Here is a 17,171-nt window from a genome sequence, read left to right on the forward strand (position 1 = left end):
GCTACATACCAAGACAGCTCAGAGACTTGCTTACAAGCAGAATTTAATGATTTTTTTTTTTAAAAAACTAGGTTTATAATCAAAACTGTATAAAGTACTTACATGTGGCTGTGGTGTCCGTTCTCCCAGTGCTTCTCTACTTCTCTTGACGTTTTGACCTGTCATAGAAAACACATAAATAAATGTATTAAATAGAAAATAGAGTTTTGTTTGCTCAAATTAAAGTATTCCTCACATGATACTAATTTCTCTAGAAAATACAATTCATTTGCCTGCAAAAAGATCTCTGTGCTCAAAATGTCCCACCACATGCTGAGAAATAAGGCACAAATATAATTCCAGGGTTTATGGGAAATATGGTCATAAATTAAATCAACACCATTGCCAGTACCACTGACATAAAGCAGAAGTTGCCAGTATAATACATCTATGGTAATTAAACCTATCATCATCTATCATATTATAATGATGCATTGACATTTAAAGAGACATAGAAGTGTTTACCATGAGCCAAGACCTCACACAAAACTTGTTTCTCACAAGAACATAAGAACCAGAACACACACGTATCTATTTAACCCCTCCAGGGGGTAGAATCGGCCTATCAGACAGCTGAGGTAGGGTGCCAGTGGGGGGTGAGGAATATAAATGGTGCTCCCATCTCCCCATTAGTCTGTCTGAGTGGAAGATGGAGGGGGGTGGACACATGGGGTAGGGTCAGACTCAGGTGCTGAGCAGACAGGAGAAAAAACATCCCCTCGTCCTCCTCCCTTCTCCTTTTATCTAAGTTGTTGCACCTTTTAGGCAAGCCGCTTCCATCCATCTTCAGTCTGGCTAAACCTGAGTGCTACCTGGAGGCTACTTCTTTAATTCTATTAGGCTACAAGCAGGAAGGTGGAGTATATATCACTGGTCATGCTGGCTCATTTTTTTCTATGTAAGCATAATCATCTCTGTCTCTGGATTAACTTCCTTTGTGAGAAGTCTGCTTCATCAGGGACCTTGATGAATCAAGTGAACCAGGACAAAACCGGATATTTTTAGACGCTCCATAATAGACTTGTAGTCTGCAGCTCATATAGACTCTTCAATTATTGTCAAGAGGAACTGTTTGGGGAAGTTAGTGCAGATGTGTGTGTTTGCTTGCAGCGCTGTTGTTTGTATTTGTGTGTGCATGAGAGCCAGAAAGAGATGGAGAAAGTGAGTTTCCTTGCCTTTCCCCGTGGCAGCAGGTGTGTAAATAACATCCTAATAAAAATGTGGATGAATCAAATTGCTGAGGGACCGGAACGCAACTCATCCGTACACTCCCTCCCCTTCTCTTCGTCAAACTCCGACATTGATCCCAGCTCATCTGCTCATCATCAGTGTCCCGGCTGCACAGGGCTCTCTCCCTCCTCTCTCGTCTGCTGGGGCACTCGTTATAATTCTGGGTCTGTAGGCCGCGAGTGTTGTGGCATATAATTTTACCAAGTGTCCTGCTTCTGTGCGGGCTGACAGCTGAACCCAAATCCACTGCTTCACTGAGCCGGATTATAGGCCAGTGTGCCTGCTTTGCCTCGTTTCCCTCACTGTTGTTACCTGTTAGCAAAATGAGCCCACGACCTGCCGGGGAAAGTGGGATAAAAGGGCCCCTAGCTAAAGGTAAATTAACTGAGGAAATCACATCCATAGGAGGAAGGAATGAAACACTCGAGGTAAATGGAAAAAGTGGGCAAACAGACAGTGATTATCACGAAGTAATGATTAAAGTGTGGGGGGGGTTTAAATGTTCAAAAGCTACATATGTTCAAACTTCACTTTGATGATAAATGTGTGTGATGGCATATACTGAGGTACTGTAAACAGTGTGAGCCTTAAAAGGTGGTAAACTGCAATTTGTGAATTAAAAGGTGAAGTGATCTAACTGCATCATGTGTCTTTGACCTAGGCTACAACCTCAACCTAACATTTATGGAATAACACATCCTCAGTATCAGTGGGCTTGAGGGACTACATTTCTAACCTAACTCACTGGACCAGGCAAGGTTAATTATACTCTAGACTGAGTTGTTGCCTCTAATTAAATATAAATATCCCACCAGATTGTGTGAATTACATAAAAATATCTAATCACCTCACAATAGTTAAACCTGCATTAATATAATTTTTTGGCCACTTGGGGGCAGTTCAACAAGCACTTTTTAAAGTGGTTATGGCTAAAATGTTAGCAAACCATTATCCACATGTCCAGCAGACAGTGAGTAACATTAGCATTCATTTAGAGTCGGGATTCTGGCCACATGAAGAATGCGAGCCCAGTATTAACTTTCCTTTTCACTCTATTTTGGTCTCCACCGTCTCCTGATAAAAATGTGTCTCCAGTGTACAGTGGGTTTATTAGAACTTCTGTATTGAAAACAGCTATCTGCTTCTGCTCGAAACAACGCTGATGAGAACTGTGAGATTGAACCAAAACAGTAAAGTTGCAGATAGTAAAAACCAAAATAATGAGCTGAAAGACGCTAAAACACTTCATAGAGCTGAAGGGAAGTGAGCTTGACTGAGTTTGGCGATAATTCTCTGTGAGTTCATTACTACGACACATTAAATATAATCTTTTGACCTACTGTTAATATAGAAATATTGATTAGTACAGCTTTAATATATAAACATATCAGTTGAAGGTTACGGTACAGTTTGCATTAACCAAAAATACTCATTTATCACTTTGTCATGATGACATGTGTCCTGTTTCTATTCCCATTCATATTAATGGACCTCTCCAGACCTCATTACACCTGTTGCCCTCATAGCTTCCTGCCTTTGCCAGTCACCTGACCTTAGTCTTCCTTGCACACTTCCTTTCCCATTAGCCCCACAGCCACTTCTGCCTCTTTTCTGTTTCTACCGCCTATTGCCTACCTGCCACAGCCTGTTGGATTTTGTTTCCTGTTCATTTACCAAAGATTTCAGTAATTCAGCCTGTTCTGTGTCTACATTTGCTTTGAACCATGATGCACTTACAGTAGAAACCATTGTTTAACTAATGTTCTTCAGCATTTTGTATTATCATGTATTGTTGTGTGTCATTTTATTGAAGCATAGATTGTAATGTTGGTAATCAGTGCAATTTTGAAAATTGGTACCTTTTGTTGAGCAGTTTTCTATTTTGTTACTGAGTCAACAAACAAAAGGTTAAAAAACTCAACTTTTTAGAGCAAACAAAAAAATACTTTGTTGTTCTATTTCTGGTTACAGCCACCAACATCAACCAACACTCTTCCCGTTATGAGCTTTTCCTCTCAGTGAACAATCGGGGTAATGAAATGGCCAGTTAGTTACTCAGCTCATTTGCATAATAATATTAGTCAACCTTTTGGTTTGATTAGTTTGGTTTGTGTGACTTTGAGGCTACATGGAGATTAATGTTTCCATAGCTAATGTTTAGCAGTTGTTTAGGCTGGAGGATTTATTAAAATAGACCTTCTGATGTGGTAATGCCATAAAATGTTGAAGCCCAATAATATCAATCAGTGGAATAGACTCACTCTTTGAGAATGAGTTGATGTTCTCTCTCTGTGAGCTGGTGGGATTGTATAAATTCAATGCAGATCTGCTTCTTTGACACATTTTCTAATCATTAACAGAGGACTAATAGCTTTAATGTACTGTGGATGTAACTGGCTCTATAACAATTCAGATGTCTCTTCAGTTAATCATGTCCTCCCTGGATGTAGGTACAGTATATTTGCTTTTGGCTGGTGTGAAGTTGAGGGTGACTTTGGGATACAGTGAGATTTTTTTTCACTATGTGGATAAATTTAACTTGTGTCTTTTAATGTAATTGGAAATATGTGTAAATGTCCATGAGTGGGATTTCTTCTTGTGGATTGACGCTGAAATGACCATCAAAAGTCAATCTTCTTCCAAAAGAGAATCATGTTAGGTTGAAATAGGCAGGTCAAAATAGTAAAAAATAAATATATGTATACATTTAGCTATAATCACTCCCAAAATTATGCAAATATAAAACAAATGACAGAGCGGATTTAAAAACACAACTCGTAGACATAAGAATAATCATCTGTTCTACTTGTATGACTGTGTGTGCGCAACCTTGTTAATGACGGACCCCCCCTCCTTTCTCTCTCGTTCCCTCTCCTCTCCTCCCCCCTCTCCCTCTCTCTCTCCTCCATACATCTGAGGCTGTGAGCTGCAGCGGCAGAAAGCTGTGCAGATCCCGGTGTGTGCCGATCTCCGGAGGGTACCGGTTAATCCACTCGGACCTTCAGTGGAGCGGATCTCATCCACCTACACATACAGAGAAAAGACACTTTCACGTTCCCTCGGGGGATTTTGATTCACTCACCACAGGTAAGGTCTTTTTGCACAAGTTTTCATCACTCCGGTGCTTTCTAAACCTCTAATGGGCTCACTGGAGGGGCAAGCTGGTCTTCCACCAGCCATCAGGTTATGGCACGGGTGCTCATTGTAATTCCACTTTTTTTTATATAATTTGTTTTTTGTAATTATGGCAAACAGTGCCAAAAACCTAACTTGTGAATCACGTCTTACAATCAGTTCCTATCAGTGGAGTGGAGGCGGTTGTTCTAACACAGCGGACACTTACATGAGAGCCGTCCATTCATTTTTTACGCACATGGGTTATTAGTTGTTTCTTGGCGGTGTCCGTCGGGACATGTGTGGAAGTTTGGATGGCCAGTGATGAGACGCACATGTTGTGGTTGTGAAGGCTGAAAGAGGAAGAATAAAAGATATATGGGTGGATACTGAGCCGGTCTGTCGGGCAAGATATGACTTTGATTGACTGGCTGTACTTTTTCAAGTGAGGATTGTGTGTCTTTATGTGAGCTTAATGCGTGAGTTGGGTGTATGTTTCATCATATGATAAGGTTTCACTGTTCTTTTCTGCTCTTGAGGTCGTGTCCACCAGGTCAAAATTATCTTTTGGATTCATCATGAGCAAAAACTGAATTTAATCAAAAATTGTATGAATGTAGGACTACCTGGTATTTGTACTCTGTCTTTGCGTTTTTACGCACACGAGAGTTTTTGCGTCGCCCGAAAGTTTGAATAGATAACTAGTCGCCCTCTGTAGTAGCTACTGTATGACATCGCCGCCCTCCGTATTATTCATCAGTTTTACTGGTCTGTCCGCCGCTTTGAGACGCGCTGTTGTCACCTATAAAGAATCCCGTTTGAAATTATAGCAACTGAACGCTTCTTTGCTTATCGGGAAACTGACACAGCTCATAAAACATGACTCAAGACTTTTCACAAATGTATACCGTATTATTTCATTCGGCATATAACACAACCCATAAAGTAGCCTTTATTTGAATAAAATATAAACATTTAGAATACAGGTAGAATATTATTATACAGTAGAGTTTAGATACTAATACCCAATTATCCCAGAGGGGAAAGGTTTACCCACGTAGGCGTGGACAGGTTAAAGTAAAAAAATACAGAGATATTTTCGGCATATATCTGTCTCCAAAAAGGAGGTTTGTGAGTCATTAAGGTTAATGGAGTTATAGTATCAGAGCGCTATATGTGTGCGTGTCAGAGAGTCTGATAGTCAGAGACAATAAGAGGTACAGAGAGATCTTTCTCTTCTGTTTTTCTGTAATAAAACTGAAGAGAAGAATAAAGTCTGCTCCTCAAAGGGGTCTTTTGATATTTCTGATGTTGTACATTTCATAACCCAACAGTTTTTACACAAAGGGGTTCTGCTCTGGCTCAAGCCTAAAAAAGTATCTCCTGGTACTATATAGGACCTTTTAGCTGTGTGTTCAAATCTGTAGTCCATACAAACGCACCGTAGCACTCTACTGCAGCCTCTGGCGACCGGTGATAAGGCTGGAGGGGGCTGACTCCCACTCTGAACCCTCTGAGTGCCGTGAAGCTTTTGGGGCAGGCTCTGTGACCATTTTGATTAGGGGATAATAAACCCATTTATAGAGGGGCTTTCAGGTGACGTAACTTGCCTGAGAGGAGATAAAAGCAGAGAGTTCCCACTAAGCTCTTATTTCTGGGTGCCACCAAATATCATCACAAACTGCAGCGGAGAGAGAAAAGTTTGCTCTCAGGGAATTAATGTTAGCGGTGAAGACTGTCTGGAAACCGACAGTAACATTCACAGTATAATGGACATTGTTGTGATGCATTTTTGAGGAAGACACCTACTGTAGCAGATGAAGGGTTTAATACATTATCCATATGCTTCCTGTGTAGTTAAAGTGCAGGGGATGCATGGTGAGGGTTTAGCAGGTTACGTATCTGGTTACAGACCAGAGGGTGGAAAAGGTTTTTGTGTCTATTGATTCAACAGTAAATTATACTGACAGAGTTACTATTAACAGCTATTTTTTATGGTCTTTGTAATGTGTCCTCTGGCAATCGCTTGAAACTTTGCAACAACTGTTAACCCCTGGTGACTTTACATCTCACTACTTTCAAATCTGGCTGCTTTTATCAGACTATGGGGAGCAATGTTAATGTGTTGATGTGTTAACTGCCAAAGCACCAAAGCCTGGAACTCCCAAAGCGCTGCAAGTCTGTTGCCCATATTAGGAACTTTCAGAGAATTTGAGTGTTTTTTGGGAAACAAATCTACATCAGTCAACTATTCACTTTTACTTGTAATATTGCTGAATCAATCAACCCACACCACAACTACTTTTACTGTATGTTTGAGATCCAGTCATGTATATGGCTGATTTTTGATTGGACCTCCAACATTTATGCAAGCAGAGCTGTGATCCATCTACAGAGTCCCCGTAACAGCAATGTGACCCTGACCTCACATTGGCCCCCACTTATCGATTACATATTGATCTTCTTTGAGGATTTATTATTACTGGTTCAAGATGCAAGCAAAGAGTCTATACAGCTTTCCAAGTGTGCCGTTCCTTTAAATATACTGTAGTTCATTTGGATTTAATAGGACTATTTGTGCCGCTGGTTCCCCCTGGAGGTCCCTGGACCACACTTTGAGAACCACTGCAATAAGGGAACAATTGTCTGTTGCTCGAAAGATGTATGGGAAATGTTTGACAACTGACAAGGCGCCATGTATCACCAGGGGTGTGTTGTTGATGCATTTTAAGTGTCAATGCATGTGCAGTGTGTGTGTGTGAGTGAGTGAGTGTGAGTGTGAGTGTGAGTGTGTGTGCAGCAGTATTAGTATAACCCTCAGATATTAAGCCCTGTCATGTTCGGTAAATAGCCATTCATCACACATGCCTTTCCCTGTGATGGTACCCACAAGATCCAATCCATTAGCCATACACTGGTTGTCCACTCAGAGTGTGACTGTGTGTGTGTGTTTGTGCATGTGTGCCATAATTTATTATAATGCTTAAAGAGTTATGACACGAGAGAGTGTGCGTTTGAAAAACAGAGAGGAGAGAAGCTGTGATGAGAGAATGCACGTATTTCTGAACAGTAATCCAACATTATTTACATTATAATTAATTATATGGAAACAATATATGCTCATGCATGAAGTGCAAGAAGCTGATAGTGACTGGATACAGTTTCAGAAATACAGCATGTGTCTGATAGCGTGTGTATGTGTTTGTGTGTGTGTGTGTGTGTGTGTGTGTGTGTGTGTGTGCGTGTGTGCGTGTGTGCGTGTGTGTAACAAGGCAGAGGATTGATGGATGATACGTTAGATGGATAATGACAACTCACAGAGACACACTATCCTTGATTTTCAACCTTTCTTTCCTCCCCATTTTCTGCCCCTTTGGAATGCCCAACTCCCCCAGAACTGCACTGCACGTCGTATCACTGCTAACTCTGCTGCTGGCATGAGGAGGGTGTAGACAGCTGTGCAATTTCCATGACACATGGTGCCACCAGCCGCTTCTTTTCAACAAGAGAATATAAAACGTCGGAGGTTCGTGCTATCCCTTCAGTTATCCCTCCACTGTACAGGCACTCCGACCAACCAGTAGGAGTCGCAAGTGCAGTGATGTGGCAACTCTGTTGTCAGACAGAACGTCGATATTGGATAATTCTGCAAAAATCAGGGTTGCATTCATTTTTGGAGACTGAATACAGCATTTTTTTAAAATATTATTTACTTCTACAATAACCTCTCATGACAACTAAGGATACAATGATCTGACTGTCTCTCATTGCAATCATTTTTATCTAAAGGAACATGAGGTCAGGGTTTGTTGTGGCACTAAAAGCTGAGTCGGCAGCCTGCTGTGACTGAATAAATGTGACTCATAGCAAAAATACAGAATTTTCCAATGACATTGACAAAGAAAAATTGTATTAATTGTGGATTGGTCACGTCTGGTGGATATCTGATCCACTTAATAAGGTCGGTATCTCCTCCAATACCAATCTGTCAGGTCAGATCACATCAGTGCATGCCAACTGAGGTTAAGGTAAGGCAACAAAAACACTTACATACATTGCACATGAGTCGCACATGCTACATACACATCCGCCACTCACACCAGACCCTCCAAGACTCACGCAGAGACAGACAGCACACATGGTTCTCTAAACACCACATTTGATGTGTGCATATGTGGATGTACTGAACATATGTGCAGTCAAAGGCCTTGTAGGCGCACAGTTTGTAGCTGTCATAAATGACGATGATGACATTTATGTCACGCGGCAGACCCTTTGTGGCTCCACAGAAAGTTTCATTTGAGTTCTACTTTCCACTTTGCTAAAAGAGTACAAAACACTGATTGTAAATCATGCGCTGAACATTTATAGGGACACTGGATCACGACAGTGTGCCCATGCTGGCTTCCCACCAGTGGTCACACTCAATTGTGTTTATTAGAATGTAATATCATCAACAATGGAACTTCAGATCTCTGCAGTGGTGGATGGGAACTTTACCCATAGACGCTTTTTCCTAAATTCTTTCTATAGTACCAACCCTTCCTCTCCTCACTTAAAAAATAACACTTTAATCCACTCACCATCCATCCATCTTCTCACAAGATGAGACACACTACTTCCCATCCCCCTGTTTACCTGTAAAACACTAAACTTCTCTTTCTTTTGCTTCTGTCTTCTCTCCCTCTTATCTACATACAGCACTCCCATAAGGCAAGAGGAAGCTCGTTAAAGACATCAGTGCTGAAGTTTACTATTCTCAGAGGAGATAACAGGGATCAATTTTCACAGATCGCCTTCACAGCTCTCAGCAAGTTCACTGGCTGAGCCACTGAAAACACACACACACACGCACGCATGCACACACGCAGCCACACAGAAGGGCTTGCAAACTCACATTGGGACAGCATCCAAAAAACAATTTATCAGTCAGTCTCTCTGTCTAAAGGCTTATGATATTGCCTACAGGCATTATGTAGAATATATCAGCGGTAGCAAACAGCTATAAAATATTTTGGATGTGGGTGTGTTTGTCTGTGCTGCATCACACAAATCTGCGTACATGCTGTGAATGCAGTGTGTTGTAAGGCCTTTGTGTTGAAAAATGTATTTAACCTCAGTTTAAAGGGAAACACGCAAATGTGATTTAAATTTTGGCATCTGTTTGTAGTGTGATAGGTTGTTATTCCGTCAGAATCTCCATAGAGGATCAGTTGGTGTGTGTGTGTGTGTGTGTGTGTTTTCAGTGTGGTGAGACAGAAGACATAAATCCCCTCCTATCTTTCTGTAATAATAAAAAGTTCTAGATCAATTTTGGAGTGACACACACTAAGTTATGGCTACACCTCTCCATGCCCAGCTGATGCTCAACTCTTTGCTCTTGTCTCCATTGATCCATCCAAAGCTGTGAGTCACCCGGGCATGTTGTCTCCCTGAGGGATGACTATCACCAATCAATCCAACAGCTTTAGCCAACAAACAACAGAACAAGACAAAGTAGGGAAATGTGTCACAACAGACACTCTTTTGTCACTCTGTGCCGTTGTAATCGTGGATTCAATTTCCTATCTCTCGCTCGTCTTACAGCCCTCTCCTATCTCATTTCTATTTTTATCGACAGGTGACCTGTAACTGGTTGGAGAGAGGGAGGAGAAGAGAACAAATGGAAAAGGAGCAGAGAGAAAGAGGATGAGAGAGAAAGAGCAGGACCCAAGAGAGTCCTCGTGCAGAATGGGAGCCCCTCACCCTGCCGGCTTTTGATTTGAAAAGAACAAAGGCGACTTTGCCTGAAGAAGGCCAACGGGGCTTTGACATCACATCAGTGTTTTGCCCTGCAGTCCGTGCCCTCCCTTTGTCTCAGGAGGAGCAGTCATGGTGGTACTCTGAACACAGAAATAAGTTCTTTTTAGTCCCTTTTTCTCCTCGCAGCCTTCTGCTATTGATGCCTCATTCATAACAGTCCATTGCCATGGAGAAGACGTACTCGCTAACTGCCCACTATGATGAGTTCCAGGAAGTGAAATACGGTGGTCGCTACAGCAGTGATATCCTCAGCAATGGTATGACTCTTCACCTGGGGGGCAGTCTGGATCGTCATATGGGGCGTAACCGGGGAGGGACCTGGTCAAACGGTCGAAACAAAGATCAAAGCAGCACCAGCAGCAGCGGCGGGCTTCCCCGATGGAGTCGGAGGGAGATCTGCCTCCTTTCGGCTCTGGTCTTTGCAGCAGGCATGTGCGTCATTTTGGGAAGCATGCTGGCACTCAAATACATTTCCCTGGATGCCCAGCAGGACCCACAGTGCCGACAGGACTGCCAACGCAAACGCTCCCTGCTGCGGGCGGCACGCTTCGTTCAGTCCAATATTGACCCAACCATCCAGCCCTGCCAGGACTTCTACTCCTTCGCCTGTGGCGGCTGGCTGAGGCGCCATGGCATCCCTGAGGACAAACTCAGCTATGGCATCATCACTGCCATAGGGGAGCACAATGAGGAGAAACTACAGCGCCTCCTGCTGGAGCCAATACGGAGGCCCGGGCCCAACTCAGCAGAGCGCAAGGTCAAGGAGTTCTACCGATCGTGCATCAACATCCAGGAGATCGACAAGTTGGGCTCCGACCCCATGACGGAGGTGATAGACAGCTGTGGGGGATGGGACCTGGTATGGGCTCCTCCCAGTGCTGCTGGGTGGGAGAGGGAGGGTGCTCCACAGAGGCCGGACTTCAACGAGCTGCTGTACAGGACCCAGGGGGTGTACAGCACCGCAGTGTTCTTCTCCCTCACTGTCAATGTGGATGACAAAAACTCCTCCAGAAACGCCATCAGGGTGAGAATATGACATGTGTTTATGTTGTTTATTAACCTTCCAAAACACATATCTGAGGGAAAATATTCTAAACTCAAGGTTCTCTTTCTGGCTTTTCTGGAGCTTTTGACCGTATCTCACAGTCTTCTTTCAGTGATCCAATCATTTTTTTAATGAGTCATTCTGGTCTCAATCGCTAAATTTGGGCCCTAAGTGGGCTGGTAGTCATTTTGGAAATTATTGCTCTGTTAATAAGATTTGAAGACTTATAGAAGCTTTGATGTCTGCTGTGTGGGCATTTATTTGACAGCTGTGATTGACAGTTGGCTCACCTGCTGCTCTCCCTGGCTCAAGGACTCGCACTGAGTCAGACTATTGTCGCAATATAAGTTTAATGTTACTTGATTAAGATACCTGCCATGTTAGCGTAATTAAGCTAAAGTAGCTAAAATTAGTTCACGTGCAGCACTCATCCAAGGTAGCCGGGTGTGTTTCCGGACAGTGAAAGGCAACGCCCCGCACTCCTTATATGGAGGTCCTGGCTCCGACCATAGGCTGCAACTTTGAGCTTCAAACCAGCTCCAGTGCAAACCAATGGGTAACGTCACATCTCGATACGTCCATCTTTATATACAGTGTATGGTTATGATACCTTAGCCAGTTCCATTTGTTGAAAAAGCTTGTGAGGTGTGATTGAAAGCTCCAGAAAAAAGCTAGTAAATGAGTTTAGAATATTTTATCTTAGAAGCAGTTTAATTACAGGTTTTCTAACTAACAGACCACTAACTGTTGTCAAGGACAAACATCCAGTATTGTCGCTGGCCTGTGAAAACGAAAATGTATGTCAATTTTCAATGAGTTGATAAAAACAGCCCTGCTTTCAGCTTTGTGACAGTGTCTTTTTTAAGATAATCAAATGGCCTTTATAGTTGTTTTGTTTAGCTTAAAAATCCTGAGTATGTTCTCAACCCATTAGATGAAAATCAGCTTGACACACAAAATGAATCTAAGTGTGGATATGATTTAGTAATTCAATGTAATGATTAATTCATATATTTAGCATATGTTTAATGGCTTGTAATTAATGGCCTTATTGTCGATTATTATAATATTAAATAACCTTCGAAAGTCCATCTGCTGGCAGCTTAGCAAAACATATGTGATCACATACCAGAAAATATTTAATAAGCGCCTTTGTCTCTCTCTCTCTCTCTCTCTCTCTTTTTCTCTCTGTGTGTGTGTGTGTGTGTGTGTGTGTGTGTGTGTGTGCAGATTGATCAGGAGGGGCTCACACTGCCTGAAAGAAGCCTCTACCTGGGACAGGACGAGGACAGTGTGAAGGTAAACACTTCTTTGACTCCTTCCCTCACTTCTCTCAACCTCACTCCTCCCATTCTTTCCCTCCTTCCCATCATCCTTTTCTCCACGTTTTCCTCTTTTTCCTCCCTTCTTCTCTCACTTCCTGTTTTACTACATCTATCCTTCCATCCATGCTCTCCCTTTCTTTCCTATATCATCCTTTTCTTCCCTCTCTTTGCTCTCACTCCTCCCTTCCTCCGTCTGTCCCATTGATTCGTCTTCATCAATCCACCTGTTTTCCTCTGTCACCCGCTGTGCTTTTGTTATCCTGTCCACTTTGCCACATGTCACCCTGTCACCGGTCATTACTGATGATGTCGCCTCCTGTCTATTAGTGCTGATGTCATTGTGCCTCTCAGATCTTGGCGGCGTACAAGGCCCTGATGGAGCGCTTGCTGAGCATGCTGGGAGCTCAAGATGCCACGCAGAAGTCCAAGGAAATTATAGAGCTGGAGACGCGTCTGGCCAACGTGAGCTGATTGCGTGTTTATGTGCACATGTGCATGCGTGTGTGTGTGTGTGTGTGTGTGTGTGTGTGTGCAGTGTTGAGTAAAATCTCCTCTCTCCAGATCACTGTGTCAGAATATGATGACCAAAGAAAGGACATCAGCACCATGTATAACCGCATCACCCTCAGGCAGCTACAGCGAATCGCTCCTGATGTGAGTACTGCACGCACACACTCACACACACACTTCATTTACAAGTACGAGCACATCCATTTTTAGTGGAAGCAGACGTGATGGGTTAAGATTTGAACTCCAACTGAGCATTTTAAGTAGTGTGGCGAGCGCGGTAGGGGAGGGTGTGAGTGTGTGTTATGGGAGGGAGGGAGTGGTGGAGCTCTACGCACGCACACACACATATATTGGGGCCTAAGTGACATACAAAAGCTGTCCGCCCTGCAGGGGTAGACGGGGAGATTGAGGGACGAAATGAAAGAAGTAGGTAGAGAGAAAAGGAGAAAATGAGGAGACATGGGGGGGTGCTGGAAATGATTGAGGGAGGGAAGAGGAGACAGGAAGACACTGGAGATAACAGAGGGTGGGAGAGAGAGAGAAGAAGAAGGAGGAGGAGGCTCTCCCCTGAAGCAGCAGGAACACTGACAGAGAATCCTCATGATGTTTCATGGCTGAGGGAGGGATGGATGAGGAATGGAAGGAATAGAAAAGATAAAGAGTCTGATTTTTAGCCACCCAGCCAAAAAAAAAAAAAAAAAAGAAAGAAAAGGAAGCATGTTTAAACATGTGAATGTGAATGAAAGGGGTAAAAGAGACACTGACAAGAAAAAGGAGGACATGGAAAGAAGCAGATTACAGGTCGAAGTTTCAACCGGAGAAAGACAGAATACTGCTAAACAGCCTCACTGCGCTGCTGCTAATTATTTGATTTAAATTGGATCTGGAGTACAAATGCAACCCATGTAAAACCCCTGGTGGTTTTTCTTTAATCCTTTGCACATGAGGGACGCAATTTGCATGAAGATTCGTACCCTTTAATCTCAAAATCATAACTTTGTCAAACCAGAACACACAGACATAATCCACACTGTGTAAAATCAGCAAAAATATATCTGTGAAGGATAAGAATTAGTAAATTCACTTTGAAATTAGAGAAAAAAATGATTAATACTTGAGAACTTGGTTTATAATCATCAAATTCCTAACTTTTTCTCCAGTTAAAGTAACCCAGTCAATCTCTTTACATCTGCATCCATTACTGTGTGTAAACCTGAAGTGATGAGGAGCAAACAAAACTGTATTCTGTTCATTTGGCATTATCAATACATTTTTTGACATTACTAAGGCTCAGAATGTCCTATCAACATGTTCCTATCCATTCATATATACATTTACAGATATTTGTGCTGTATTGGAAAAAATTCTATTTAATTTTTTTTTTTTCATTAAAAATCTCTTAGAACAGCTATGTTACTACTCACATGTGAAATGATGGTATTTCTGATGAGTCTTATCCAGAACAAAAGAATATGTGTATATGTCAGGGCAACACATACAGTATAATGACTATGCCATATAACATATAAACTGATTGAGCAAAAACACCTTTAAAGGATAAAGTTGGTGATATTCTGTATTTACTGTAGAGCCACACACACACAGTACAGACAATACAGTGACAGGACTATAACTGGATAGCATCTGAAGCAGATATAGTGAAGTACAGTTGCAGGCTCTGCGCAGCCACATAGGTGTCATATATTTGGGCTAATTAGATCTCTGCACAGGTTGTATGCTGAGGTCTGATCAGACAATGTGACAACACCTGTGTGTGTTTGTCAAGTGCAATGTGCGTGTGCAATGTCTTTAATGTTAAGCGTTGCCAGCATCAGTAGCAGAATTTGACTTTATATCATGAGTTTTACAGACTTCACGAATGATATTATGCTTACAGTTTATGCAGAGTGACATACTGTTTCAGCATATGTCAGGTGATATTCTATATTTCCTGCTTGCTAACAAATTCCATGAAAAACACCAAAACCAACACTTAATTGATCCTAACACGTATTGTTTATGTATCCAAAGTCTGATATATATTATTCCTCTGTGCCGTAGAGCTCCACTGTTGCACTGGGTGACATGTTCCTTCATTATGATTCAGCATGACTGTAGTTTATTTTGACTCAATCCTACACACGCTGTCCTGCTGCTGTAAATACTCACGAAAACAACAAACGTGTATTAATCCACAGCTCAAAATAGTCCCTAACAAATGCACAATTTACTCCTGTTTTAGTAACATTTGCCAAAGTGCAGTGCCCAGCTCTTTTCAAAAATGTTATTTTCAAAAATGAAACTATATTTGTGACTCATTTTAAAAGCTTTAACCTTAGGAAAAACAACTAGACAAAGAAGAAGAAGAAATAGAGGAAAACAGACAAAGAGGAATTAAAGCTGAGAGCCACAGACAGGGCAGAGAAGTCATTAAGTATTGAGAAATGGGCCAGCACACTGTTGATTTTGGTCTTTTTATAGGAAAGAAAAAAATATAATAATCCAGGCTTTATCCTTTAAAGTAAAGTAGTGTCTAGTCACAATCCCTTGTAACAGTTTATCTGAGTGAGTTCTGAGATAGAGTGCCTTCTCAAATAGTTTCATTTTTAAAAACCTGGACAGGTAAAACTATTGTGTATTTAACAATTAAAAAAAACATAATTGCATAGAATAGAAATATCCTTTTTGTTTGTTGTTTTAGAAGATAACCTGCATGATGTTTTTAAAATCTAACATAGTATCATTCCCCGTCTCACCACAGCTTCATTGGAAACGCTTGCTGGACAGAATCTTCCACGACAACTTCTCAGAAGACGAGGAGATCGTGGTGCTCGCCACCGACTACATACAGAAAGTCTCTGACATCATCAAGAACACTTCAAAGAGGTAAAGAACAAGAGAACGGGCAGAGGGTTAGGGGTGTGGAGAGGAGAGGGGAGAGAAAGATGAGGGCGCAGAGGTGTATGGAAAAATCGATGGTGTATCGATGAAATTAGACGTATGCATTTTTGAGTTGGTACTTTTCGAGCGTGAGTAAGCGCTTTTGTTTGAGGTTGTTCTGTGTGTTTGTGTGTGTGTGTGTGTGTGTGTGTGTGTGTGCATTGCCTTTGGTTTAGGGCTGTCACTGTAGTCTGGGCTACAACGCAGTGTCACGAGGTGTATGGATTGGTTTTTGAGTGCTGCTGTGCATGTATTTGTGTGCACATTTGAGTGTGTTTGTTGGAGGTGAGTCACTGTTGGGTGAACTTCCAGTTCTACTGCAGCTGATTATTATTGATCTACACCCACACCTTCCTACCACCTGCAGACTCAGTCAGACACACATGAACAGAAACACACACACACACGCACATTCTTTTCCCCTCTTCCTCTTGACAGACTCCAGGGGAGGCCTTAGAGGGCTGCTACACGTCAGGATGTGTGTTACAGCCACTGACAGCTCGCCAATAGTCACTGTGCTCTACACAAATACACAACAGCATTCAGCCCTCATGCATGGCTGACTGGCTGCATGACTGGCGGTTACATTACTTGCTTGTCATTTATGTCTGAGACTGGATACATGTCTGTCTGTATAGCTGCATAACCTATTCAGATATTTTGGTAATTTCATGACTCGCCAGTTCATGACATTATGGCTACATTCAATGTTGGTCATTTTATTGCCTTCTGTCACTATTTTTGTTGTATGCTCCTAGATTTTATGCAGGTCAGGGGCTTCATGGGCAACCCTAGCAAAGTGTTGATCAACCATACAAAAGTTATGTGAACAATGAATCAATCAAAACACAGCAAATTCACCTTATCAGAGCTGGATGACGTTGCCAAATCAACAAAAATTCAAATTTGAGTCAATTTTACTGAGACAGCTCTCAGATTAAGTAATCCATTAATGCATTTAAAAACTATATGATAGGATTGATTAATGGGAGCAGGTATTTGTTCAGCTGTATGGGCGTTGAGCTAGCTATAGCCGTTGAGCCACAATATGAGTCAGAACAAGTGTTTCTCAGAATGACCACATTTCCCAGAAACCTCACTGCTACCTCATCTAGCATTGCGCTGTGGTCATGTTAGCCAATGCATCACTAAGAGGGGGAAGTGTT

The 17,171-nt window shown here is 42.0% G+C and overlaps 1 protein-coding gene across 1 annotated transcript in view; it reads left to right on the plus strand.

Annotated features, from left to right (window-relative positions):
• The first annotated feature begins 4,273 nt into the window (after nucleotides 1–4,273).
• LOC122984679 (endothelin-converting enzyme-like 1) overlaps nucleotides 4,274–17,171 on the plus strand; it is a 46,373-nt gene continuing 33,475 nt past the window's right edge. Inside the window, exons 1-6 of the mRNA XM_044355272.1 lie at nucleotides 4,274–4,356; nucleotides 10,004–11,209; nucleotides 12,461–12,529; nucleotides 12,907–13,017; nucleotides 13,117–13,209; nucleotides 15,827–15,951. Coding sequence (XP_044211207.1) covers nucleotides 10,352–11,209; nucleotides 12,461–12,529; nucleotides 12,907–13,017; nucleotides 13,117–13,209; nucleotides 15,827–15,951 — 1,256 coding nt within the window. The 5' untranslated portion in view covers nucleotides 4,274–4,356; nucleotides 10,004–10,351. The remainder of the gene's footprint in view (nucleotides 4,357–10,003; nucleotides 11,210–12,460; nucleotides 12,530–12,906; nucleotides 13,018–13,116; nucleotides 13,210–15,826; nucleotides 15,952–17,171) is intronic.

Source organism: Thunnus albacares, chromosome 6, assembly GCF_914725855.1.
Source record: "Thunnus albacares chromosome 6, fThuAlb1.1, whole genome shotgun sequence".
Lineage (NCBI taxonomy): Eukaryota > Metazoa > Chordata > Actinopteri > Scombriformes > Scombridae > Thunnus > Thunnus albacares.